Source organism: Lipophrys pholis (assembly GCF_963383615.2).
Source record: "Lipophrys pholis genome assembly, chromosome: 11".
Lineage (NCBI taxonomy): Eukaryota > Metazoa > Chordata > Actinopteri > Blenniiformes > Blenniidae > Lipophrys > Lipophrys pholis.
The window spans coordinates 11,390,415-11,411,887 of record NC_137631.1 but is presented as its reverse complement, the minus strand read 5'-3'; the positions used below and the strand labels follow the sequence as shown (position 1 = coordinate 11,411,887).

The following is a 21,473-nucleotide window of genomic DNA, read 5'->3' as shown; positions in this document are numbered from 1 at the left end:
TCAAACGAAAACCAGGATAACTAACATGAACGAATATTTAGAACCGCAATCTGTTTCACTGCTGTCTTTCCTTTCCTTTAGCTCGGTATTGTCAAACCTCTAAACTAGAGCTGATGCCGCGCTGGTCTTTACCTGCAGGGGGCGCCAAATTTCTTTAAATTATTATAGGCAATTGTCCCGAGCTGCTTTCCGTAGTGCCTGAGAAAACATGGCGACACCCGCAGGCACGGCGTTTCTGTCCTTCGGTCGAAGACTAAACTCTAGTTTTGGACTCGATAAAGCACTCAACAGGGCCACATACGCTACAGCGGTATCTGCAAACTCCTCTCCGGGAAACAGTGGTGAGTTTTGACGTTCAGGATTGTAGCTGCACACGTAAACCATCTGATCCTGACGTAAAGGCCAGGTAAAGCACTTCTGTCCTGAAGGTGATGTAGTAGGTCAGGGTTTAGAGAAAAAGAAGAAAAACAACAACACAATGTCAGCTTTAATTTGACTTTCTAGCTATACAATGTGTGCATGATGTCTCTCGCGACTTTGTGGTGTGTCTGTTTCTGTAGTTCATGTCTGTATTTCTGTTTCCATCTCAATATTCCAACGAGCAGCACTCAACATAAATTAAACTTAAATAACAGAGCAAACATTTGTGCAAAACAGTGATCTCATGTTCCAAGAGTCAACTGCACCTCTGCTTAGGAAGTTAAAACTTTAACCCATTTCATCGATCAGTACTCCACAAACATGCATGTTTATGTAATTGGTTTATAATAAACAAGACTTTCCAGACACATTTCTCAGCCTTTTCCTCTTATCATATTGTTACTGCCACCCAACGAGGAACCCAAAAGACATTTACCACTTTGTCGCTCCTCCAAGCATCAAATTCCGTTTTCTGTGTTACTTTATGTGGTTTAGGTGACTTTTTATTACCTCTTGAGTTTTCCCTGCTTGTTTCTTCTCCGTTTGTTATTTTCATTTTCATTAGAGCCATGCTTATTGATGAGGACGAATTTATCTGAGCTCATTGTGCTTCTTCCCTCTCCTTCATAGTCTGGTTTATTTTCAAATAATTTAATTTAGTGAAACTGACAAGTTTTACATGAATTACACAAATCATTTGATTCTTCTAGATTGTTGTTATATACTCTGTCTTAATCTAAAAGAAACGAATTATCTTCAAACATTATAATTCATAAACCAAGATCCTTTGGGCTGAGATCATGACTGTCACAATCAAATAAATGGATCAGATCCTACAGTTTCAAAGATGGACAATTTTATTTGTATCACACAATACGTACCAGATGCAATTCAGTGTCCTTCACAGTCACACAAAAAAATAAGACATATGAAATCAAAACATAATAGTGTATTTGTTTTAAACTTCTCTCATGAGCCTGTATAAAAGATTTAAATATACTGCATATTTAATTGTATATTTTATATATTCAATTAACAGTCAAAAAAAAAAAATCCCATCTATAATGCTGTGTACATGAATACAAACTGATTTTATTTTTATATATTAGATGAAAGTTATTACAAATTCTGTCTGCATTGACGCAGTGGCAGCACTGTTGACAGGATTAAGGGCTTTTTCATCATGGATTTTCCCAACATTTGTACAAAGTGCATATGTCCAGTTAAATTTGAAATACCGTCATTCAAGGCTTCCCAGGACGATATGGCAGAGGACCACTCGTCAGAAGACCCAAACGCGAGGTGAGTTTGGGTTTATCCAGCGTTTTCCATGACCGATGCTGCTAATTTTAGATTCCTAAACGGCTTCTCGATGACGGCGCTTCCTCTCCCCTCTTTGTTTGGGTGCGTTAGGCCGGGCCGCCTCGAACAGAGAAGATGCCGCTGGATCAAGACTGGACTGCAGTTTATCCAGCTGCAGCCCCTTTCAGAGCGACCTCCGTCCCCCTTCCTGTGAGGATGGGCTACCCTGTGAAGCGAGGTGTCCCTCCAGAAAAGAAGGGCAACCTGGAGCTCATCAAGGTCAGACTAATTTATTTGCGCAAAGATACTCGCACGCAAAGGGGACTTGCAGTCTTAGGATAGAAGAAGTGACGAAACAGGGAACACAGGAGTTGCATTTCATTTATTTACTTGTTTGACTGTGCTCATCAGCGAACAACAACAAAAAATGTAAAAGGGCCAGAGTTTGTACAGTTCACTGCTGGCTTATGCTCAGTTGAGTTAATTGTAGCTTGGCCAGCACTCTCACAGTACTGAGGAAGACTCTTTTTTTTTTTTTTTGTTGTTGTTCTGCTGGCTGTCTCTCTGTGCCCGGATTACTGAGCTGCTGTGTCCAGACACCAGCTGCTCCATCTGGACTCGAGCCACTCGCAGATCTGGTACTTTCACTCGTCACAGCTGGGTCTGTGCTGTGCCTGACCATAATGCCTCACGATATTGATTTGACGCTCTCGGTCCGTCATCGGGGTCCCAACACTGTGCAGCCTTCACTCTCGGTCAAATTTTCAAATTGAAACTCCCAGCTGTGCTTGTGTCTAATCGCACGCTACTGCGCTGTCAAATACACCCGCTTCATCCAGACTTGGACCCGGCCAATCACATCACAGCCTACAGCCAATTCAGAAAAAAAAAAACAACGCATCCAACACGCATGCTGGAAAACCTGAAGAAAATCCTCACATGCCAACGGAGAACATGAACAGTCTGTGCAGAAAGGCTTCAACTGTCTTGATGAGCAGCAACAAACTGCATCACTGTGGCATGTCTGGTTCATTTATGTGTGTATATGTTTGTTGCGCGTATATACAAGTTATGTAACATCGTTCACTCAAAGGATCAAGAGGATTTTGTTTTGATTTCGGCTTTGATTGCCACGCTCTTTCAGAACCAGGGTGTTCTGAATTGGGAAATTAAATCATTTTATCTTGATCGTAAATCATCTCACTTCTCTTCATTATTGCTTCTTATGAATCAGTTGGAGTAATGCTGAATATTATCATCAAGCAAGTATTTATAGTTTAAAAATGTTGCATTTCCATCCGTCCATTATTATTTGAATTACTGATAATAGCAAGTACTATTCTGAATAATTGTGTCCTGCTTACGTGTTTATGATAATTAACAAATTTACTATAACGTCTAACATTCAGCAGGTTTTAATTTGCAAACGTTAAATTGCCTAAATATCCCCTCGGTTAAACCGTTGTGCTTCTCTCAGGTTTGTACTGTTGTAACCTTTGAATTTCTGCTTTCCTGCTCGTCTCAAAAATGTGTGTTTGCACGGATGCGTAATATGGATGTTACGCGTCTGTAGAAACATTTTGTATATAAATACAATAGAAGTTGTTTTGAATTAAAGGTGGTGGGCTGTAATTAAGAAGAGAGTTTAATCTGTGCTTACATGCTGGCTTATATCCTCTTTCCACACAACTGTTCTATAGGCGGCGTCGCTAAGTCGACTGTTGTAAGGAGGTCAGCTTAGAGCAAAGAAATCATCTATTGGAGAAGAGGACATGTGCTTGTGGATAAAATGTTTTCAGCAGCAGAGTCTGGGCGCACACTGGTGTACATATTCCTATTTTTATGCTGTGTGAGTTTAATAATTGAGAGTGAATGTCTGTTTGACGTGTCAACACATGTTCATCATCTGTTTCAGATCCCAAATTTCCTTCATTTGACTCCAGCTGCTATCAAGAAACACTGTGAAGCTCTGCAACGTGAGTTTTCAGTTTGTTTCTTGAGAGAAATGCTCGAGTTTTTCCTCGACACGACTGCTCGTTCTAACGCATTCGGTGGGTATTGCACTGTTTTCGTAAGAGAGGCAGACATAAAGCAACATTGAGAGACGTTATTGTCCATAAGGGAGCTTTAGATCTCTGAAACAGGGAGGATTTCCTAACTAAAATAAAAATAAAGCCACAGCTCAAGTCATTTGTTACAATTTTGGATGCAGCAAAACTTGATGAGGAAAATAGGATTTTTGAACATTTCACTTCATATTGCAAGACACATTTCAAGAAATTGAATTGGATAAAGTTCAATTGGCATTTTCTTTTCCATAGAAGTTTTTTTTTTTAAATTTATGGAATGATTTTTTTAAATTAAATGTGGACTTTTTATATGCATTTCTAATTATTTGATCTCACGTGAAAGGAAACGTTTTTCAGTCGCTGTTATTTCCATGTCGCCATGCTCTCATTTTACAGTCTCCGAACCTAAAATAAGTTTGTACGTCTAAAAAGTGTTTTGTTTCAGCATCTCCGCTTCTCTGTGTTGTCAGCGTTCTGCACCGCGTGGCCCGCTGCCTTGGACACCGAAGCAAAGTGTGACGAGCGCTTCCCCGTCAAAGTCGAAAGCACGGACTTTGTGTCTGCTGGCCCTTCGGTCCGAAACCCCTCCGCTCGTGTCGTCCACCTCAGAGTGAGTTTCAATTTCCGTGTCAAACTGTAGATTTCCCTTGCTCGGCTGGGATCTTCAAACGTACACAGAACGTCTCGTCTTGGTGGCACCTGATGTGAAAAATGGGATTATGGATTGGCGGGGATGCGTAACCGCTGACATCATGTCTGTGTGATTTATCCTCCATCGTCCAGTGACCTTAAATATGCCGGCAGGCCCGCAGAGAGATTAGCCCTCGACGACACGTTGGCACAGCAAAAAAAAAAGATCAAAGCAACACAACACTTTGACATTGTCATATTTGTTGAGACATTTTTAATATTCCTCCTAATCTCTGCTCCGCCGCTAATCCCTCTATGTGCAATCCTCCCATCGGACCAAAACCATACATGTTAGTAAGCACGTGCGAAACGCGTGGCGGAGACGACGCACTCTCAAAAAGAGCTTGAAGGACACGGTGACACACAATCGGCACGCGTGTCACCGAAACTAAAACCGTCTTAAACGCCGCTCATAGAAACTTTTACAACAATAAGAAACTTGATTCAATATTTTAAGAGCAGTTTGTCGATACTGGCGATACAGGGATTTCAAACATAAAGCTGAACGGCTGACACTGTTTAAAATAAAGGAGTTGACTAATTACGGTAAAAACAAATGGAGTTGCGGTCTCTTTTTCAATCTTCCAGAGAATCTTAGAAGACCACCGAGGTGTCCTCGGTTCAGCCCGGAGCAAAGTATTTGGTTGTAAACTTTGTTTGGTGGAGAAAGACAGAAGGCCGTCCTTGTCCTGTCTCCTTTCTGTACACATTTGTAATGTTCAATCTCAAAATCGGTCTCCAAATTAAACACAGTGTGAAAACGCCCTTGAAAAAGTTGAAATTCCCCCACGGAAAATGTCCTTTTTTAAAAAAAAAATAATAATAATTTGTTGCCACTAATCATCGTCCATCTGCTCCTCCTGACACATTGCCTTCGGTTATATCAGGAAGGTAGGAATTAGACATTAATCCAGGTGGATTAGACAGACAGATTGGAGAGCACATCTCACACAGTTAAATCGAAAATAAGTAGACTAAGCCCCAGATTTTGGGTGCTGAGAAATTGAATCGACCTTTAAATGAAGAACATACGTAGCGAGGGATGCCTTTGCTTGAGTTCATACAGACTGGGTGAAGGTGGTGAGAGAGACGGAGGGAAACCTCACCGCAGACTCGCGCCTCCACTCCAGCCGATACTCGACAACATCAAACCTCCGCTTCACACCTTGTATTACCTATAGTCAACGTTTTTATTGCATTGTTAGAAATACTGTAAGCCAGAGTCATGAAATGCAATGCAATCAAATGATAATCTCTGTTTTCCATCTATCGTCTCTGCAAGGGGCTTAAAAGGTGATTGTGTGACCCTGCTCAATATACACAGTATATCATTTAATCATAGCTTGTATAGGCTGAACAAACACCGCTCTTCTAAGTTTAGACTGTAAACCCAAAGAGATGTACGCTGGTGGCATGACACATCTGCTCTCTTCTCTTTGTCTTTACATCACAAAGCTTTATCTGGAAGTGTCCGCTCCGCTTGATTACTTTCCGCCCTGATGATCTAATTTGCTCTCAAAGGTAAAGCTGTCCAGCTTGAACCTGGACGATCACGCACGGAAGAAAATGCTCAAGCTCGTCGGCGAGCGATACTGCAAGGACACGGATATCCTCACCATCAAAACAGACAGGTAACTAGTGCTTCGCGGGGTACGTGGATTAAGAGAGAAATTAAACACACACACACACGCACTCAAATATTCCCCTTCATCTCCTCTACCAGCTGCCCACTGAGACAGCAGAACTACGACTACGCCATGTACCTGCTCACTGTCCTCTACCACGAGTCTTGGGTGAGTTTTATGGTTTATTCGAAAGCGCTTTGTGAAATCTAATATATCAAACGTATCGATTTTATATAGACTTAATCAAAAAATAAATCTTTTTACCATTGAGTCATTATGTTTTAATGTCGTCAGTTCGTGCCCAGCGGCGCCGTCCTTTACATCATACTGGTGTGAACACACTCGGTGTAAGTGTGAATGCTGCTGTCTGCACAGACATGCAAAACTGAATCCACTTGAAAAGTACGTCTCCGTACACTTACAGTATGTTCTGACTCAGTCAAACTTGAAGTATAAGTAGAAATGTGACTACTGTTATAGTTACTTGTCCTGATGCTCTGTGTTTTGCCCCCTTTGTTAATCTGACGTCTGCACTGAGTTGATCCATAACACTGTCTTACATCAATAACGTGGCCTATTTTGATTCTTCTATTGAATTGACCTTTTCTCATTCATTTCTATTTTTTTATGCTTGAAAAAGAACATATAGCTTCATCGTCCCTTGTTCTTGCCTTCTTTCCTTGCTTGATTGTTGATGTAAAGCACTTTAATGAGCTTTTTTGCTGAAACCTTCAATTTCCAAGCAGGCGTCACTTTCTACCAAAAGTCAATGATTTGTTTGAGGGTTTTGGTTTGTTGTTCGACATTTAGATGGGACTGATCTTTAATGCAGTACTAGTTACCAGGTGGAAGTGTTGCCCATCTTGATGTCAGTGGCTGAGCCCATTAGGGAAGTATCAGAGCTGAATGGGCAGGAGGATGGCAAACAGCAGCTTTGTCCAGTTGACATTTCCCCACAGATGAGGGGGGAAATGGACTCCCCTCTCAGGTGTTGACCTTGATACTCATTCCCCCATTATGCCAATCGTCCCACAGCAGAGACGTCTGCCACCAGGTCATTTGCCCAACCACTTGTTTGCACGAATTTGCAGCCTGCCACATGAAAGAAAATGACTCCGCCTTGTTGTGTAGGTTCTGCCTTTAGGAGTCATCCTTCAAGCCACTTAGATTTTCTTTTCCTCCAAATCTCACCTGGGAGAGGCGTTCATGCCAGGAAGCAGAACACTGTCCGCTGCCCTTTTCGGACACACAATGGAAGGCACAGTGCTCGTCCAGTAGGCTGGTGGAAGCTGCGAGAGCCACAAAGTGACCGGGTTGTAACGTCAGCCGACAAAGAGCCTGATTGTTCGCGGCCACTCAGGTGATTTTGATCTCCCCACTTGGGGAGACGGGCCTTGCCTGTTAATTCCAGTGTGTGCTAATCCAGGCCAGCGTTGGGGCTGACTGCTCAAAGCTGCCTGCAACACAGGGAGCCATTTACCAACCGGGTCTGTCCATCTGTGTACCTGCAGGCCCAGCACCTGTCTTCCCACTTCAAGAAAAGTTACTTGGTAGGGAAGAAAACAGGTGGCCCGTTGAACATTTGGTCGTTTGATTTTACATAAATTCACAATCTCACTGACTCCAATCCTGAACCTGCAGATAGTTGATACTTTGATCCCAAAGTCATACTTGTTTGGCCTCGTAGCTCATCGCTTCCGAGGAAGCCCCCGATCGTTTCTCAAGAAGCCACTTCTCCTCCTTTCAGCGGGAGCTGGCCTGGGTCCAGACAGGATGTTATGTGGATCAGATATGTATAGCAGTAATGATGGTCATTAACCTCAAACACCTGGATCGCAGCAGAGCTGAGGGTCTGTCACCGCCCCGCTTCAAGCTGCTCGCACACAATCGCTCAGATTGTTCTCAAGGGAACGTGACGACAGGCGGACAGGCAGAAGCACATATGGAGAAACACTATCTCTGTGAGAGGAGCATCAAAGAAGGGTGGAGGGGAGCCCACGGACCTCCATATTTCACAACTAATGCCAGAACTGAATAATAGTTTTTACTACTCTGCAGTTTTTAGCGAGGTGTGACTTCAGAGCTCAAAATGTGAATTCTGTCCCTCTTAAAAGTGACTTGATGTGGGTTTTTTTTCTACTTCAGAAAACTGAGGCCTGGGAGGCAAATAAGACTGTGGCAGACATGGAGGAGTACAGCTGGGAGGACAGCCCATCCCAGAAGAATATCTTGGATGTGCTGCTGCGAATGAAAGCGGCAGGGGAGGAAGGCGGCGAGGAACTGCGGGAGCAGCTGCTGGGACAAAGAGAGGTGCAGGAGTACAAGGAATCGGTCACCAGGCTGAAGAATGAAGGCGAAAACGAGAGCAGCATGTTGCAGTACAAGGAGGCAGTCAAGAATGTTCTCAACCTGTAATACCACTTATGTATTTAAATAAAGACGGTAATGAAGACCAACAGTGAAATATAAGAACACACTTTTGGCCTGGGGACATCATTTTGGACTCTACTGTTCCGGCAATACCACGGGCTACTGTCGCAAACTTCAATATAAAAAAAAATGGAAATCCTTTTATCAAATGTTGTCTTAAGTTGTGTCAAGTTTATCTTTGGAGTTTGGTCTTTAGTCGAGCGTCATCCCACTCGGGTCAGTCTCGGGTTAAGAAACGGAGCCGCAGCACAGTGAAAAGATGCTTTCATCCTCAGGTTGTTTCCTTCATGAAGCGTCTTGGTCTGTCCACTTTAAGGAAACCTGATGCACTCGGGTACTTCAAGGACATTTGTACAAAGCCAGTTATCCCCGAGCAACAATAATTGATGTAACGTTCTCTTATTCATACATTTTTTTTCAACAGTCAGTTACTACAAGTGTCGCATCAGATTTAATAAACTCTCATCTGGAAAAATGCAAATGACTGGAGAACTGTACATTTGCATCGTCACCACCCTGATTGTTCCATACAGGGCGACATGAGCTGCCTCACATTTCAGGAACTGTTCAGTTGCAGAAATGACAACGAATATGTGAAAGAAGAACCGAAATAGAAGTCCTAAGGAAAGTCCCTGCAAAGTTCAAGCCCGTAGGTCACAGAAGTGAAGAAACGTTCACCTTGATATTAAAGCTTTATCCAGAAGCATCAATGCTTAATTGTAATAGATAGCAATTTGAGTAAAAATAAAATTTATAATAAGTCATGCTGCATAGTGGTGCAGTGGTTAGTACTCCTGCGTCACAGTCCCTGGTTTGAGGCTGAGTTTGGTGGCCTTTCTCTGCAGTTTGTCCTGGCTGCTTGAACACCGGCTCAAAGTCAGTGATGTACATAAAAATGAAAGATTGGACAACACATCATATGGTTAACTTTCATAAATACAAAACTGAATTTTGTTTTTAATTTGTTTTAGAAGTCCAGACGTATTCATCCTACTGGCTGTTTTCCACGCTACCTCGTGCAAAAAAAAAAAAAAAAAAAGCAATAGGAAACGACATACTTGCTACTTGTGTTCCTAAAGTCAAGTGTCCTTTGATCATAATTTCTCCCCATTAAAAATAGTATATCAAAATGAAACTTCTTTGTTCCTCCAAATCTGCACTTTCAGGTGCTCTCTTTGACCAGCACATATTTAATGAGGCGCATGGAGCCTCTCTTTCCTCTCCATGCTGTACGGTAGCGTCCCATCCGCTTCCTCTGGCCCCTCCAGCTCACCAGCAGCAGGACGGAGCAAACGCAGCTCAGCAGCACCGTGATAAAGATGGCTACTGCCACCAGTACAGTGTGAGCTGCCACATGCCAGCCAGATCCCACCACTGCAGCGGTGGTGTCCTCGCCATCCACTCCGTCGTTGGCCGCCGTCTGGTTCTCCCCCGGAATGCCCTTTGTGTCGCTGGGGTTCTGCTTGGTGCTCTCCATGCTTCCCACAGAAGTTGGGAATCCTGGAGGGCTGCTGGCCGGCTGGGAGTACGCGGTGACGTCCTGGTGGTTCGGGGTGGGTGTGGAGGGTTGAACAGTTGTGGTAGAGAAGGCAGAGGGCGTCTCAGCACTGTGCAGGCCAGCTGTGGTGAGCGTACTGGACGAGGGCGATGGGGTCAAGGTAGGTGCAGCAGAAGGAGCAGCTGTGGTTGCTGCAGCGGAGGTTGGTGAAGTTTTTTTAGTGGAAGACAAAGCGGCGGTGGTTGTGGAGGTCGTTGCAGACCGACTGGAACTGTTGGAGCTGTGCAGCCCTGCGGTGGACGTGGCAGCAGTGTCGGTGTGCACTTTGCTTTCTGGAGAGGAGGGTTTACCTGAAGGTGCAGCAGTCAGAGGCAGGACAGCGGGCGGGGGCGGATGAATGAACTGGCGCTTGTCTGAGGGCAGCGGCTCCGAGGCATTGACTCGGCCGTAGTGGTGGGGCAACACGCGCACATTTGAGGTGAAGTACTTTCCAAACACCAACAGATCAGGGTCCACACCTGGAACGGGAAAATCCCCATGAGTCTCCAGTCAAGTCTGACTTGCTGTTCAATTTTTTTCTATATTAAAAGGTCATCATAATTTATGTGAAGATTGAAAACACAAACAATTTAATAGTGTGAGTGCCAGAAGTGACTCAGTGATGAAACTTGAAGTTAAACGTGTTCACATTACTGGCATTTTGCATGAATCACTACGGATTCCATCACCAGATTTCACTAATGTACTCATGTGTATGTTGCATTTGACCAAGTCTGGTGTGGAGCCTCTCGGTGTGGACTTCCCATGTTCTTCCAGTGTATTACATTTCTCCAGATACTTTGTTTTTAATCATTTCTTTTAGTTTGTGTGCCTCTGCCTTCTGTCCTGTTCCCAGCAGGTCATGCAGAAATAATGAATTTAAACAAGAGCCTATCGATTATGTTGACAATCAGAGCATGAAAACATCACTGATGACAGGTCAATCAGTAGTTTGTGGTAAGTATGTCGCAATGAAGTTGAATTAAAGATATACGTATGTTGGAGTGTGAATATGACTGTTTGAATTGGATAAAATGATGTGGGGTTGATTCTTTACGCTGGTTTCACACTTAACAAACAAATCAATTTTGTTTTTAAAAAAAACAAAAGGTTTCTTTCAGGTGAGGCTGTTGGCCGAAGTAAAGTCCTCTCTCTCCTGCAACACCTTTGAGAGTCATACATGCCTTTATTACATTGAGATTAAACTCCTGCAACTCCCTCTACATTGACCTCGACCAGACGTCCCTTCATCATCTGCAGCTCGTATAAAATGCTGCTGCCCGACTTCTAACATGCACAAAGAAATGAGAGCACGTCACCCCAGTTTTAGCCTCACTACACTGGCTTCCTGTCTCTTTTAGAATTGTTTTTAACATTTTCTTATTGGTTTTTAAGGTGATTGTACACATTCATACTCCTGTTTTATCATTGAGGTCGGCAAATCAGATGGAAATTGATGTTCCAAGAGCCAGACTAAGAAATGGAGGTGACCGTGCATTTTTCCGTGGAATCGCTTACCTGTTCATATTAGAACTATTAGTTCTTTTGAATATTTCAAATGTCGACTGAAGACACATATGTACTCGCTGGATTTTAACACTAATTGAGCACTGACACTGTAATACTGTGGCTTTGTCTTTACCCTGTTTTTACTCAATGATGGTATTTATTTTTATTATTGTTTTTAACTGAAGCACTTTGGTCAACCTCGTTTGTTGCTTTAAATGTGCTTTACAAATAAAGTTGGGTTGGATTGGATATAGAAGGATGCATACCAGCAGAGTGCCGTTTATGTAATAAAACATATTGCTGTAACAGGTTTTTAGGTATATGAAGCTGCTGCAACTGGTGCACCTGTAGCATTGTTTTGTCTGTCTATTACTTTATTCTCAATTTCTCCAATTCTCTGTTGTAATAAGATCATCAAGTCAAAATCACTTTGACTAGACTACTCCCTGGTTTATCTACTTTCATCACAACTTACAACCTTGTTGCATATTAGTGCAACAGAAATACAAAAAGGCAGAAAATGAGGCACATGCAGGGTATCTCTAATCTGCGTGAGTACATTCTATTTCAATGCAAAATTAATGTTTTGTAATATTCACAAGAAATCGTTAAGGCATGGATTAGAGAAAAAAAAATGCATTGAGATATTTAATCACGATATGAACTGCTGGCTTCTGTGGCGTACCTTTTGTGATATTGTAGAGAACAACGTTGCCTCTGTGACTCAGGATGCAGCTCTCCAGGGTGGGACAGTGCAGGTGGAAGCAGTTCACGTTTTCTTGATTGCTGTCGTAGTGAAATATGGCCAGATTACAGGAAACTAAAACAAAAAGAAACAAAAAAAAAAATAATGCAATCAAACAGGAAGGAAGGCACGATGATCAAGGGGGGGGGTCCTGGCGTGCAGTTTGACATCAACAATAATAGGAGAAGCGGTAACTCACAGTTCCTCGTCAGGCAACAGGTGCGGCTGCATTTGAGCGCCGTCTCCTCCTGGTAATGCTTCAAAAGCTGCGCTCCTCTCCGCTGAGACTCCTCGATATCGATGAAGAGACCCGGGAAGCGTCGGATCCAGCAGTTTTTATAATAGGAGGTCGGTGAGCACCTCGACTCAGTGTGGCACACCAGACTCAAAACTGTCAGCAACCTCCATGTGGCATTCATCGCGCGTAATGGAAGTCACTTCATGTTCAATCATAATCCGGGCGAGGCGGCCACATCTTTTGGGAGGTTGATTAGGTGGAGTTGACAGGCATGGAGTGGAGCCGGTGGTGTGCGCTTGCTGGTGGCTTTCCCTCTCCAGGTGTGTCACGGTTACGCACCTGGAGGAGGAGGAGGAGGAGGAGGAGGAGGAGGAGGAGGAGGAGGAGAGGACGACCCAGACGTGCGTAATTTATCTGTGGCGCGTCCTGAACGTTGAAATCAGTGAACACCACCATAAATCATTGCTTTATTAAAATACTGCCCCTTATTAACATAAGATACACTACAATATCCAGGGTGCAATCATCTGTTAACTTCAACTATTTTTTTTTCGTCTCATTATTTATACTATCATCACCATCATCAATAGTAAAATCCTCCGTGCCTTTTTTTAATCAACTTACATTCAGTGCCAATATGTGATTTCTCTTACTTTCTTTTGAGTGGTTCTGTAGAAACAGATAGGTATTATTACCATTTTTGTTAACAGGTTGAATTTGTTAAGCAACAAGTAAACTTCTGTCCTCCAGTTTGTTATGTTAGAAGCAGATACAAATGGGCAAGTGTGCATATTTGCGCAAATTTAACAAGACTGAGCTGAAAACACACACAGGACTGAGTCAGAGCATCCAAAAACTACAGCTCCTGTGGGGTGTCCCCTGTTTGCAGTGGTCAGTCTAAAGTGGTCCAAGGAAGGGAAAGCAGTGTACCGGTGACTGAGTCATGGATGACCAAGGCTCATTGAAGCTTATGAAGGAGTAAAGACCCACTGTGATCCAACAGAGAATGCATTGTAGTACAACCTCTAGCAGAAGTGAAGGTGTCTGATAGAAATGAGTTAAAAATCTGTCTTCAGCATGGTCACAGATTTGAGGATGTGCCTGAAGTCTTTGAGTTGAGATTAACTAATCAAGCCAGCTGCTCCAGAGTTTGGGGATTTGCTGCACTGAGCTTGTTTGACCTGCTCACTGCCACTTTCTCATTTTACATAATGCAAATTAAAAGCTTTTTTTTTTATGTAGGACGCAGGCAATTTTGAAGATATGGTTTGAAAACTAAGAAACAATAGTCAGAAGTATAGTTAACCATTAACTTGACTTTTTGAACAAAAAAATAACATGGTTGATTTACTTAAAAACCTGAAAATATAATCTAAAACACAATCTTTGATTTAGACCACAACATGGTAGATTTAATGGAACCTGACAGCGCTCTCAGAGCTTTCACCATGCATGTTCCTAAACGCTGAGTATCCGGGTATTGTTTTTGCCGCTGTGATTGTAACTTCCCCTATTTCGTGTATTTGACGGAACAGTCATAACACATTTACTTAATTACACAATCAGGTACACCAATGGTTAAGACTGTCATGTTTGTTGCTTCCACACCATCTGGGGGAAAAACTTTGACATTAAGGTCATATTGAGAAAGGGGCTTAAACTACCAAACATTGAGATGGACGAGAACCCACTTTATCAATTAAGCCAATGTTGTGGCGTTGTAATGATGACTCCCCAGCACCAGATGGCAGTCGTCATCTCCATTGAACATCAGCTGTAATGACATTTTACACTAAAAGCGTACAAAATGAATTTATTATTTGCCATATCAGTCATTTTGTATTTAGAAGAAAAAAGTTTCTCAAACCAGCTTTTTCAAAGGATGAACATTAAAGATGTAAATTGCATCTGTTCTAATCAAAATTCATATTGATCACACACCAGGAGCAGTGGCTGCTTTAACTGACGCAGTAAGGATTGAACTGTTTCCATCTTCAAAGTTGTGTGCTCCAGGCTTTAACATGAAGTGATTAATTATTGACTTCAGAATTTTAATCTGAAGAAACAGTCTGAAAAGGAAACCTTCAATGTAGAAGCTACAACCACTGTCAGATTCAAATTACCGTTTTAATTTACACACCGAGCACTATGAATGCTTTTATTTTTGCCTGTTTTAGAAGTGAACCCAACATTGTGAAAAATCTAGAAAGACAAAGCGGGTGCTGTGGTATGCATCACTCAGGAAAGACTTGAGCAGGAGCAGCAATGACAGGCCCCCACCCTACATGATAGAGGTTTTCAGGAAAAGGACACTCAGTGGTCGGCTGATCCAAACAAAATGCAAGTCAGATGCACAGAAAGTCCTGCTGCCATGTGACGTTTCAGTGAACAATAACATGCAATTATGTGATTGTAACACTGGATGTGCAGATCACCTATTTTCACGTGATTTACGATAAATGCCTTTTTGTGTTATGCTTGTACATTCTTTGTCTTAATTTCATTACAGGCTTTTTATCAGTTCTTATTCATTGTGACTTAGTGGATTTTGTTTTCCTACGTAAGGGGATTTTTCTTATTGCAAACTGAAGCTGCTGCTGCCATCATAATTGATCATGCATACCAGAATGGCCTCACAGGTAAGTCTCTTTATGAAGTCCTCTTAAACTACATGACCATGATGTTTAAATGAGATGGTCAAAAAGTGTCAAGGTACAGTTTTTTGGGGGTCCTCAGGACCCTGCATATTTGTTAACCATTTGGTTTACACCACATAGAGTGGTACAAAATCCAACAACAGCAAGTAGTTATGTAAGAAATACTTGTATTTTCATCTGACACTTCAGGGCGAGATACAGATATGAACAACTTCAGCTTACAGATCCAAATCTGGTTCAAGTTAGCAGTGTTATTATGTGCCTTATGTTGGAGTCAGATAGTTTTCAATCAAAAACAATAAGACAATACAAGAAACATTTAAGAAGAAACATTGAAGTGAATACAATAGCTCTTTCAAATAATTTTTCGCCACTCCTCTTCACTTCCCGGTTTAGGAGGAGATGGATGTGGCACTGTACATAATTACTCAAACGCACAAAAAAAAACAACAATAAACATTGGCACAAAAACAGTGATATTTCATGGATGTGCAAAAGAGGGATTCACTGTACTTCTCACGCTATTTTTCCCATTGTTATACACAGTAATGTCACTAGATGGCACCCTGAGGCAGCCAAACTCCTCTGTAGCAAACACCCCCTGCACATGCCTGTGTAAAAGAATCTACATTAAAAACAAGCTCTAGTAAAAATGAGATGAAAAACACCACCAATGATAACGTTCTCATGCAGGTCTTGTTGGCTATGTCCGGCTCCTTTGGTATAGAGACCACAGTGTATGATGGTCCTTCATGGTTTTTTTTGTACTTTTGTTTTTTCTCTCCATTTCTTCTTGCCACTTTTCACACAGCTTCCACAGTCCCCATATCCTCTGCTGACACGGCCACTGTATTATTCTGAGCTCCCGACCAAGTTGTATGGTTTCAGCTTGACGCTTTTGGAAGAAATAGTCCGTTCTTTAGAATTGTTGCTTACTGATGTGCTACAAATTGTCTAAGAGCTGGAAAGTCCAGACTGTAGTGCTTTGTCAGTCTTTGACTAGCCTGTAGATATGATGCTGCGCACCGTGCTCACTAGTGGACACCTCGAATACGTAGGCTATGCACAGCAGGGTCTCCAACGTGTCCCTGTTAGTCACCACCTGCAAACAAACAAGAGTGTTTTCAGGAGAGAAACCTTCCCAACCTTAATTTCAGTGCACGCAATTGAACAGCTTTCTCATGTCTAAAGAAAGATGGAGACGTAAAAATACGACTGTAGTCATGTGACAATGCAAAAGCCCTGACACAAGCACACGACTTCATAACTCATTATGCTCTACTGAGCTGCATTGAATGCAACACTTGTCAGAGAAGCCAAATCGATCTATTGTGCTCAGCAAGGCAGTGAGGAATCTGTGTGCATGTATCTGTTGTCTATATGTGTGTGCTCATCTGTTTATGAGCTGTTGGCGGTTAATATGAGCTAAATCAGCCCATTGAGAAACCTAATGACATGCTGCCATGTAGTCGTCAGTGTGGGCTCAATATGGTCATTGTCCCTTGGCTTATACTGTAGGAATGTAGCCGGCAATCGAAGGAACACTAATTTCTTTGAAGCCTGTTGTTGGGGACTGCTTGGTTACTATGGCACTGCGCTGTTTTTCGCTTTTCCTTCTGTGTGGAGGTTCTGCACAGAGCTCACCAACTCATTCAGAAGAGCCAAACTTCTAGCACAGGAGACAAGATCATTAACTAAACAGTCACAATGTCGTTCAGAGGTAGAAAATAAATTGTTAATGGTACATCAGAGCGATCTGATTTATTTATTCAAAGATGAGCGTCGGTGTCGCCTCGTGTGCGTCTTCAGCACAGGATGGTGAATGAAAGGACATGAATAGTGAATGACGAGATCAGCATTTTCATTAACGCATGTATGACACAGAGTCACACTCACATTAATTCTAAAGATTGCAACAGGAGTTAATTCCAGGGTTTTTCAACGTTTCCAGTCTGAACTGGAAAAACCATAGTAGCAACGCCGTGAAAACAGACCTGCCATGATCTGAAACGGGTCTCTACCTTTGTGTGTTTTTGTGAGTGGGTGTGTCTGTGTTTCTTGTAATGTTTCAGCAATTCGGAGATCAGAGAGGGGGTCTGCACAATTTCTTACTTCTTAGAATCACATTTCTGAAAGCAGCTCTGAAGGCGGTCTTATTCCGTTTCATATTCGACCAACCTTTATATGTTTCAAACTCATTTCCCAACATGTCAAACATTTTGTTTTGTTCTTTCTTAGCACCTGAGGATAAGAGGTGTGCAAAAGATTTTAGGGCTGTTCATCAGACTGCAGCAGGATCAACCTTCTGGGGTCGAGATATAATGTGCGGCTGCACGCTCAACATAAAGATCTGTGTTATAAGTGCGAGGACCCACTCCAACTATACTATTGTAGGAACACATATTCTCAGAATGTGTTCAAATGTCTCACACATTTGGTGGGATCAAAAAAAACAACTGGTCTGATTGCTTAGTTGGTGGCGTTGGAGGTGTGAACGCTCTCTACTCTAGAGGTGGACCATTAACCCTTGCAGAGTGGGGCTCAGTTATTTCAATATAGAGAACCTTGGGGAAATCCTTTCAAAGTGAAAATGTATCTGTTTATGTTTTTATCTGACTTCTGGATCAATGGGTAAGGTAAAAGCAAAAAATAAATAAATAATCACAATTTCAAATAAATTGCCCTAAAAGGCAGCACTGTACATATCAAACCTCAAAGACCAAAGATGGTGAGGAAGACAATATTTTGACAAAAGAGCTGCTCTCCTGATTGTCCATTCACATAGAGAAGCACTGAATTCATCCCCAAGGTCCAGACTGATGATAACAAGTTCTACAACAATAATCTGAACTCCCCATGAAGACATTTGTTACTACTGACCTGAACTGCTGATTGAATATTTACAGTGTGTGAAAAACAGATTTTTGTCCACATGAACAGCATAGGTGTTCGATTTCAAGCCTGCTGATATTGTCCCCAAATCAAAGATGATAGTCGAGTATTTTTACATTTGGACCACCTGAACGTTAACAAACACCTGTTAATCCAGTGTCTGAACTCTTCATAATAATGGAACCAAAACAACAGCACGCACGCAGCATGAAGTTCCCGTGAAATACCTGTAGGATAGTGAAGTTTTCCAGTACGCTGTTCATCATGTACTTCTCCGGTAGGTGTTTAAGCTTGTGGATGAAGTTGATCATGTATTCACATAACGGGGAACGGTGGATCCGAAACACATAGCGCCCATTCTCAAAGCGTGCATACTCCGTCTGGGGAAAACAGACACATATAAGCGCCAAATCTAATATCTGACAACATACATAAAACTGAAAGAGGATTTAAAACACATTAAAGAAATATATTGTTAAATCTATTCCAAAAAAAAAAATAATCCACACACACACAGATACATATTCCACTGAGAGTCAAATGGATGCATTGGATATGAACATCTATGTGATAAGGTCTAATGTGTGTAATACAATACACCTAATACAGCATATGGCATGCCAGATTTGACAATAAACATATTTCTTGTGACAACCATAATCACATAACATAGCCATTAAATATAATCATGTGGCCTACCGAGACAGATGGCTCTACCTTGGGATGTGTGTGTGTTTATATTGTACAATCCATCAGCAGTGGTTGGGGGCAGGACTACTATTGCATATAGTTACAGGAAACATAACAGTTAGTCACACCGGGGAGATTTGTGAATCGTGACTGTTTTCTGACCACAGATCAGCCGGAGCTGACTGGAATTCATCTCCACTAGTAGCCGTTTATCACTCCTCAAGTTGATCATTGTGGTTTTACATGGCCATGACCTCTTGATGTTGCAATAGCAGTCCTCTAATATCTGATAGGCGATGCAAACTTTTTGAATTGTAGCCACACATATAACATATACATACTGTCCAAAAACCCCTCACTTGTGAATCTTTGGGGTCACTGCTCTAGTGTTCGAAATTCCGACCATAAAAAAGATATAATTTCCCAAAAGAAAAGCCGGGTTGTAGTGTTGCAAGTCGAACAACAAGAGTTAGCACAAATAGTTCCTGTGCCAACTAATGTGTAAACAAGTATAAATATTACACCACATTTCATTCACTGGATCAGCCTAACTTGATATGCACAGGTAATTTTATAGCTGAACTGCACGCAAGCGTAATTGAAAAAAACATTCTTCATGCTGTAAAATCATTAAAACATAATTCCTACTAATTAGTCACAAAACGGAGAGCGCTCCTCGATTTACCAGAAGTCGTGTGGATTTCAAGGCGACTGTAAAGTAGCACCTTTCCTGGATTAATCACTGCCCTAAAATGTAACAACTGATACCAATCCAACAAAAAAAAATGTACTTTCATTTCTGAGCAGAATAGTATCTCCAGGGTTCCCAGTATCCTGTGTTGTGGGGTTATTTTCCCCCTCATGCCGACCACAACAGCTGGAGCTGCAAGAAAGCCTTTCTTCCATTGACACTAACCACAAAAAGAGCAGTTGCAAATTGACTAACTCTCTGAGTCATACACTTTTGTAGTTACTCTATTTTAAAGTTTGAAGTCGTGCGCATTACTCTGAGCAATTTGTTCAGGAAGTCAGCCACATCCGTGAGATAAGAACGGTAATGCCATAAAACAAAGAAATCAGAAGAAGCCAAACAAGTAATTTTCTGCTCGTATGCTCACAAGGCCCGTGGGTAAACTGACTATAAAAGGCTAAAAAGCACAGCTTTGGGTTTTATGTAATATCTCGTAATGCAACACAACTTCCATTGAAAAATAGCTGATATTAGTACTATATATAGGGATCAAATGATTTGAATGTCATTGCTGTATGTTTTTTATATGTATTTTTTGTTATGTATTTTGACTAAATGTGAAGAATTTTTGTTAAGAAGCATCCAAAACTGATTGGGATATGTCATAATTTTTTGTTTGTTTTTTTTCCCCAGTCTTGCATAAGGCAGTATAGGACATGGGCCGATCTGTATATATTTCAAAAGTTTATTTATATTCAAGTGCAGTCTTATTTGTTCTCACAATGAGTGAAGTCATTGTATTCTCACAAAAGTTAAAATTCTAATGGTAACGGGCCCTCCAGTATCCTCATCTTACCTCCACTTTCTCCACCACCTGTTTGCCGAAGGAGCAGACTTTGGTGGACGAGGTGATGATCATATTTTCTGAGCTCTCGTACTGGCTGGACACGCCATAGAAGAAGTGGCTGTCATCTTGCAGGTTTATGCTGAGATCCGCCTGGAAGGAAGAAACACATGTCAGGCTCCGCTGAGCATTAATACACACCTGTCAGTCTCACCATGCAGAAACCATGCTTGGTTTGGCAGCGCAATGACATGTGCATCGATGTACGCCAGGCGAGGCTCACTTCCCCTTCAATGTAAACGCTCCTCTTTGAAACTGGAGACACAATCCATCCACAAGCTTGAGGATATGCAGGACCCGCTCTTTAATCTATAACGCAACATCAGGTCCTGGTTTTCTGCTCCCAGATAAGGATCTTAAGGGAACATGTGTGCCAGCCTGACAAAGACGCATCGCCGAAGGTGCTACGGCTCAACAAAGCCCGCGAGAGATCCTCGGTAAAGCCAGGAGGTATCCAATGAACAGATCCGAGTTTAGCTAATGCAACATGGTTAAATCCAGCTTCAAGATTCACGAGATGGTGTGTCTCTCCTTCTATGCCTGACTCTTTGTTCCTGGAGAACCTCAGTAGATAAGATTTTTCTGGTCTAAAGCATACTGGTGCGCAATGGGATAAAAACAATAATTTTTTTAAAAAGCTTTGTCATTGTCAGTGCAAATGGTACAGTGAAGTTATGTGATGGAGTGTGTGCACTGCAACAACAATATACCTCCATGCTCGCCTATAAGCTGACTCCAATCAAAAGGTTGCAAAAACCAAATATGTTCATCACTGACCAAACAATGGGAGACAAATTGGAAGACTTCCGAGAGATTTAATTACTGAGGACAGATTTTTAGTCAGTGAAAATGACAGGGCAGAGCCAGTTTCCTGTCATGAGGAGAGTTCATCATGTCAGGCACAGATCTGGGGATTTTGTAAGTGATCACAAGATGTAAAAGCCAGGGCCTCATCAGAGCACCAAACATCCCCACCAAAATCAGTTCAAGTGTTTTGGGGTTTTTTTTGTCAGTCAAATGTTGACACACATTCCAGCAACAACTCAGTTTGAGAGATTGTCAAGTATTTGGTAA

General features: G+C 42.0%; 3 protein-coding genes across 8 annotated transcripts in view; 1 reads left to right on the top strand and 2 right to left on the bottom strand.

Moving 5' to 3' along the window:
* The first annotated feature begins 179 nt into the window (after positions 1-179).
* On the top strand, positions 180-9,662 carry mrps35 (mitochondrial ribosomal protein S35). The gene is made up of 8 exons (XM_080476043.1): positions 180-341; positions 1,670-1,722; positions 1,834-2,001; positions 3,638-3,698; positions 4,262-4,401; positions 6,003-6,112; positions 6,205-6,274; positions 8,252-9,662. Exons 1-8 carry the CDS (start codon positions 209-211, stop codon positions 8,519-8,521), a joined length of 1,005 nt encoding a protein of 334 aa, XP_080332169.1. The 5' UTR covers positions 180-208; the 3' UTR covers positions 8,522-9,662.
* mansc4 (MANSC domain containing 4) lies at positions 8,976-12,892 on the bottom strand. Its single transcript, XM_080476042.1, has 3 exons — positions 12,527-12,892; positions 12,268-12,402; positions 8,976-10,552 (listed from the first exon to the last, which is right to left on the bottom strand). The coding sequence occupies exons 1-3, from the start codon at positions 12,744-12,746 to the stop codon at positions 9,699-9,701; spliced, it is 1,209 nt and encodes a 402-aa protein (XP_080332168.1). The 5' UTR covers positions 12,747-12,892; the 3' UTR covers positions 8,976-9,698.
* A 2,478-nt stretch (positions 12,893-15,370) lies between these two features.
* Positions 15,371-21,473, bottom strand: part of tead4 (TEA domain transcription factor 4) — a 37,985-nt gene continuing 31,882 nt past the window's right edge. For all 6 annotated transcript variants that reach the window (XM_080474874.1, XM_080474876.1, XM_080474875.1 and 3 more), the window contains 3 exons: positions 20,352-20,492; positions 18,342-18,494; positions 15,371-16,324 (listed from right to left, as the gene is read on the bottom strand). In XM_080474874.1, coding sequence (XP_080331000.1) covers positions 16,211-16,324; positions 18,342-18,494; positions 20,352-20,492 — 408 coding nt within the window. In that variant the 3' untranslated portion in view covers positions 15,371-16,210. The remainder of the gene's footprint in view (positions 16,325-18,341; positions 18,495-20,351; positions 20,493-21,473) is intronic.

Bases quoted from the DNA above. Each gene is read 5' to 3' on its own strand.
- mrps35 (XM_080476043.1), top strand. From the start codon at position 209: ATGGCGACACCCGCAGGCACGGCGTTTCTGTCCTTCGGTCGAAGACTA. The intron at 342-1,669 runs GTGAGTTTTGAC...CCGTCATTCAAG, and splicing joins CTCCTCTCCGGGAAACAGTG to GCTTCCCAGGACGATATGGC. The intron at 6,113-6,204 runs GTAACTAGTGCT...CTCCTCTACCAG, and splicing joins CTCACCATCAAAACAGACAG to CTGCCCACTGAGACAGCAGA.
- mansc4 (XM_080476042.1), bottom strand. From the start codon at position 12,746: ATGAATGCCACATGGAGGTTGCTGACAGTTTTGAGTCTGGTGTGCCAC. The intron at 12,403-12,526 runs GTGAGTTACCGC...TTTTTGTTTTAG, and splicing joins CTGTTGCCTGACGAGGAACT to TTTCCTGTAATCTGGCCATA. The intron at 10,553-12,267 runs GTACGCCACAGA...TTCCCGTTCCAG, and splicing joins TCTCTACAATATCACAAAAG to GTGTGGACCCTGATCTGTTG.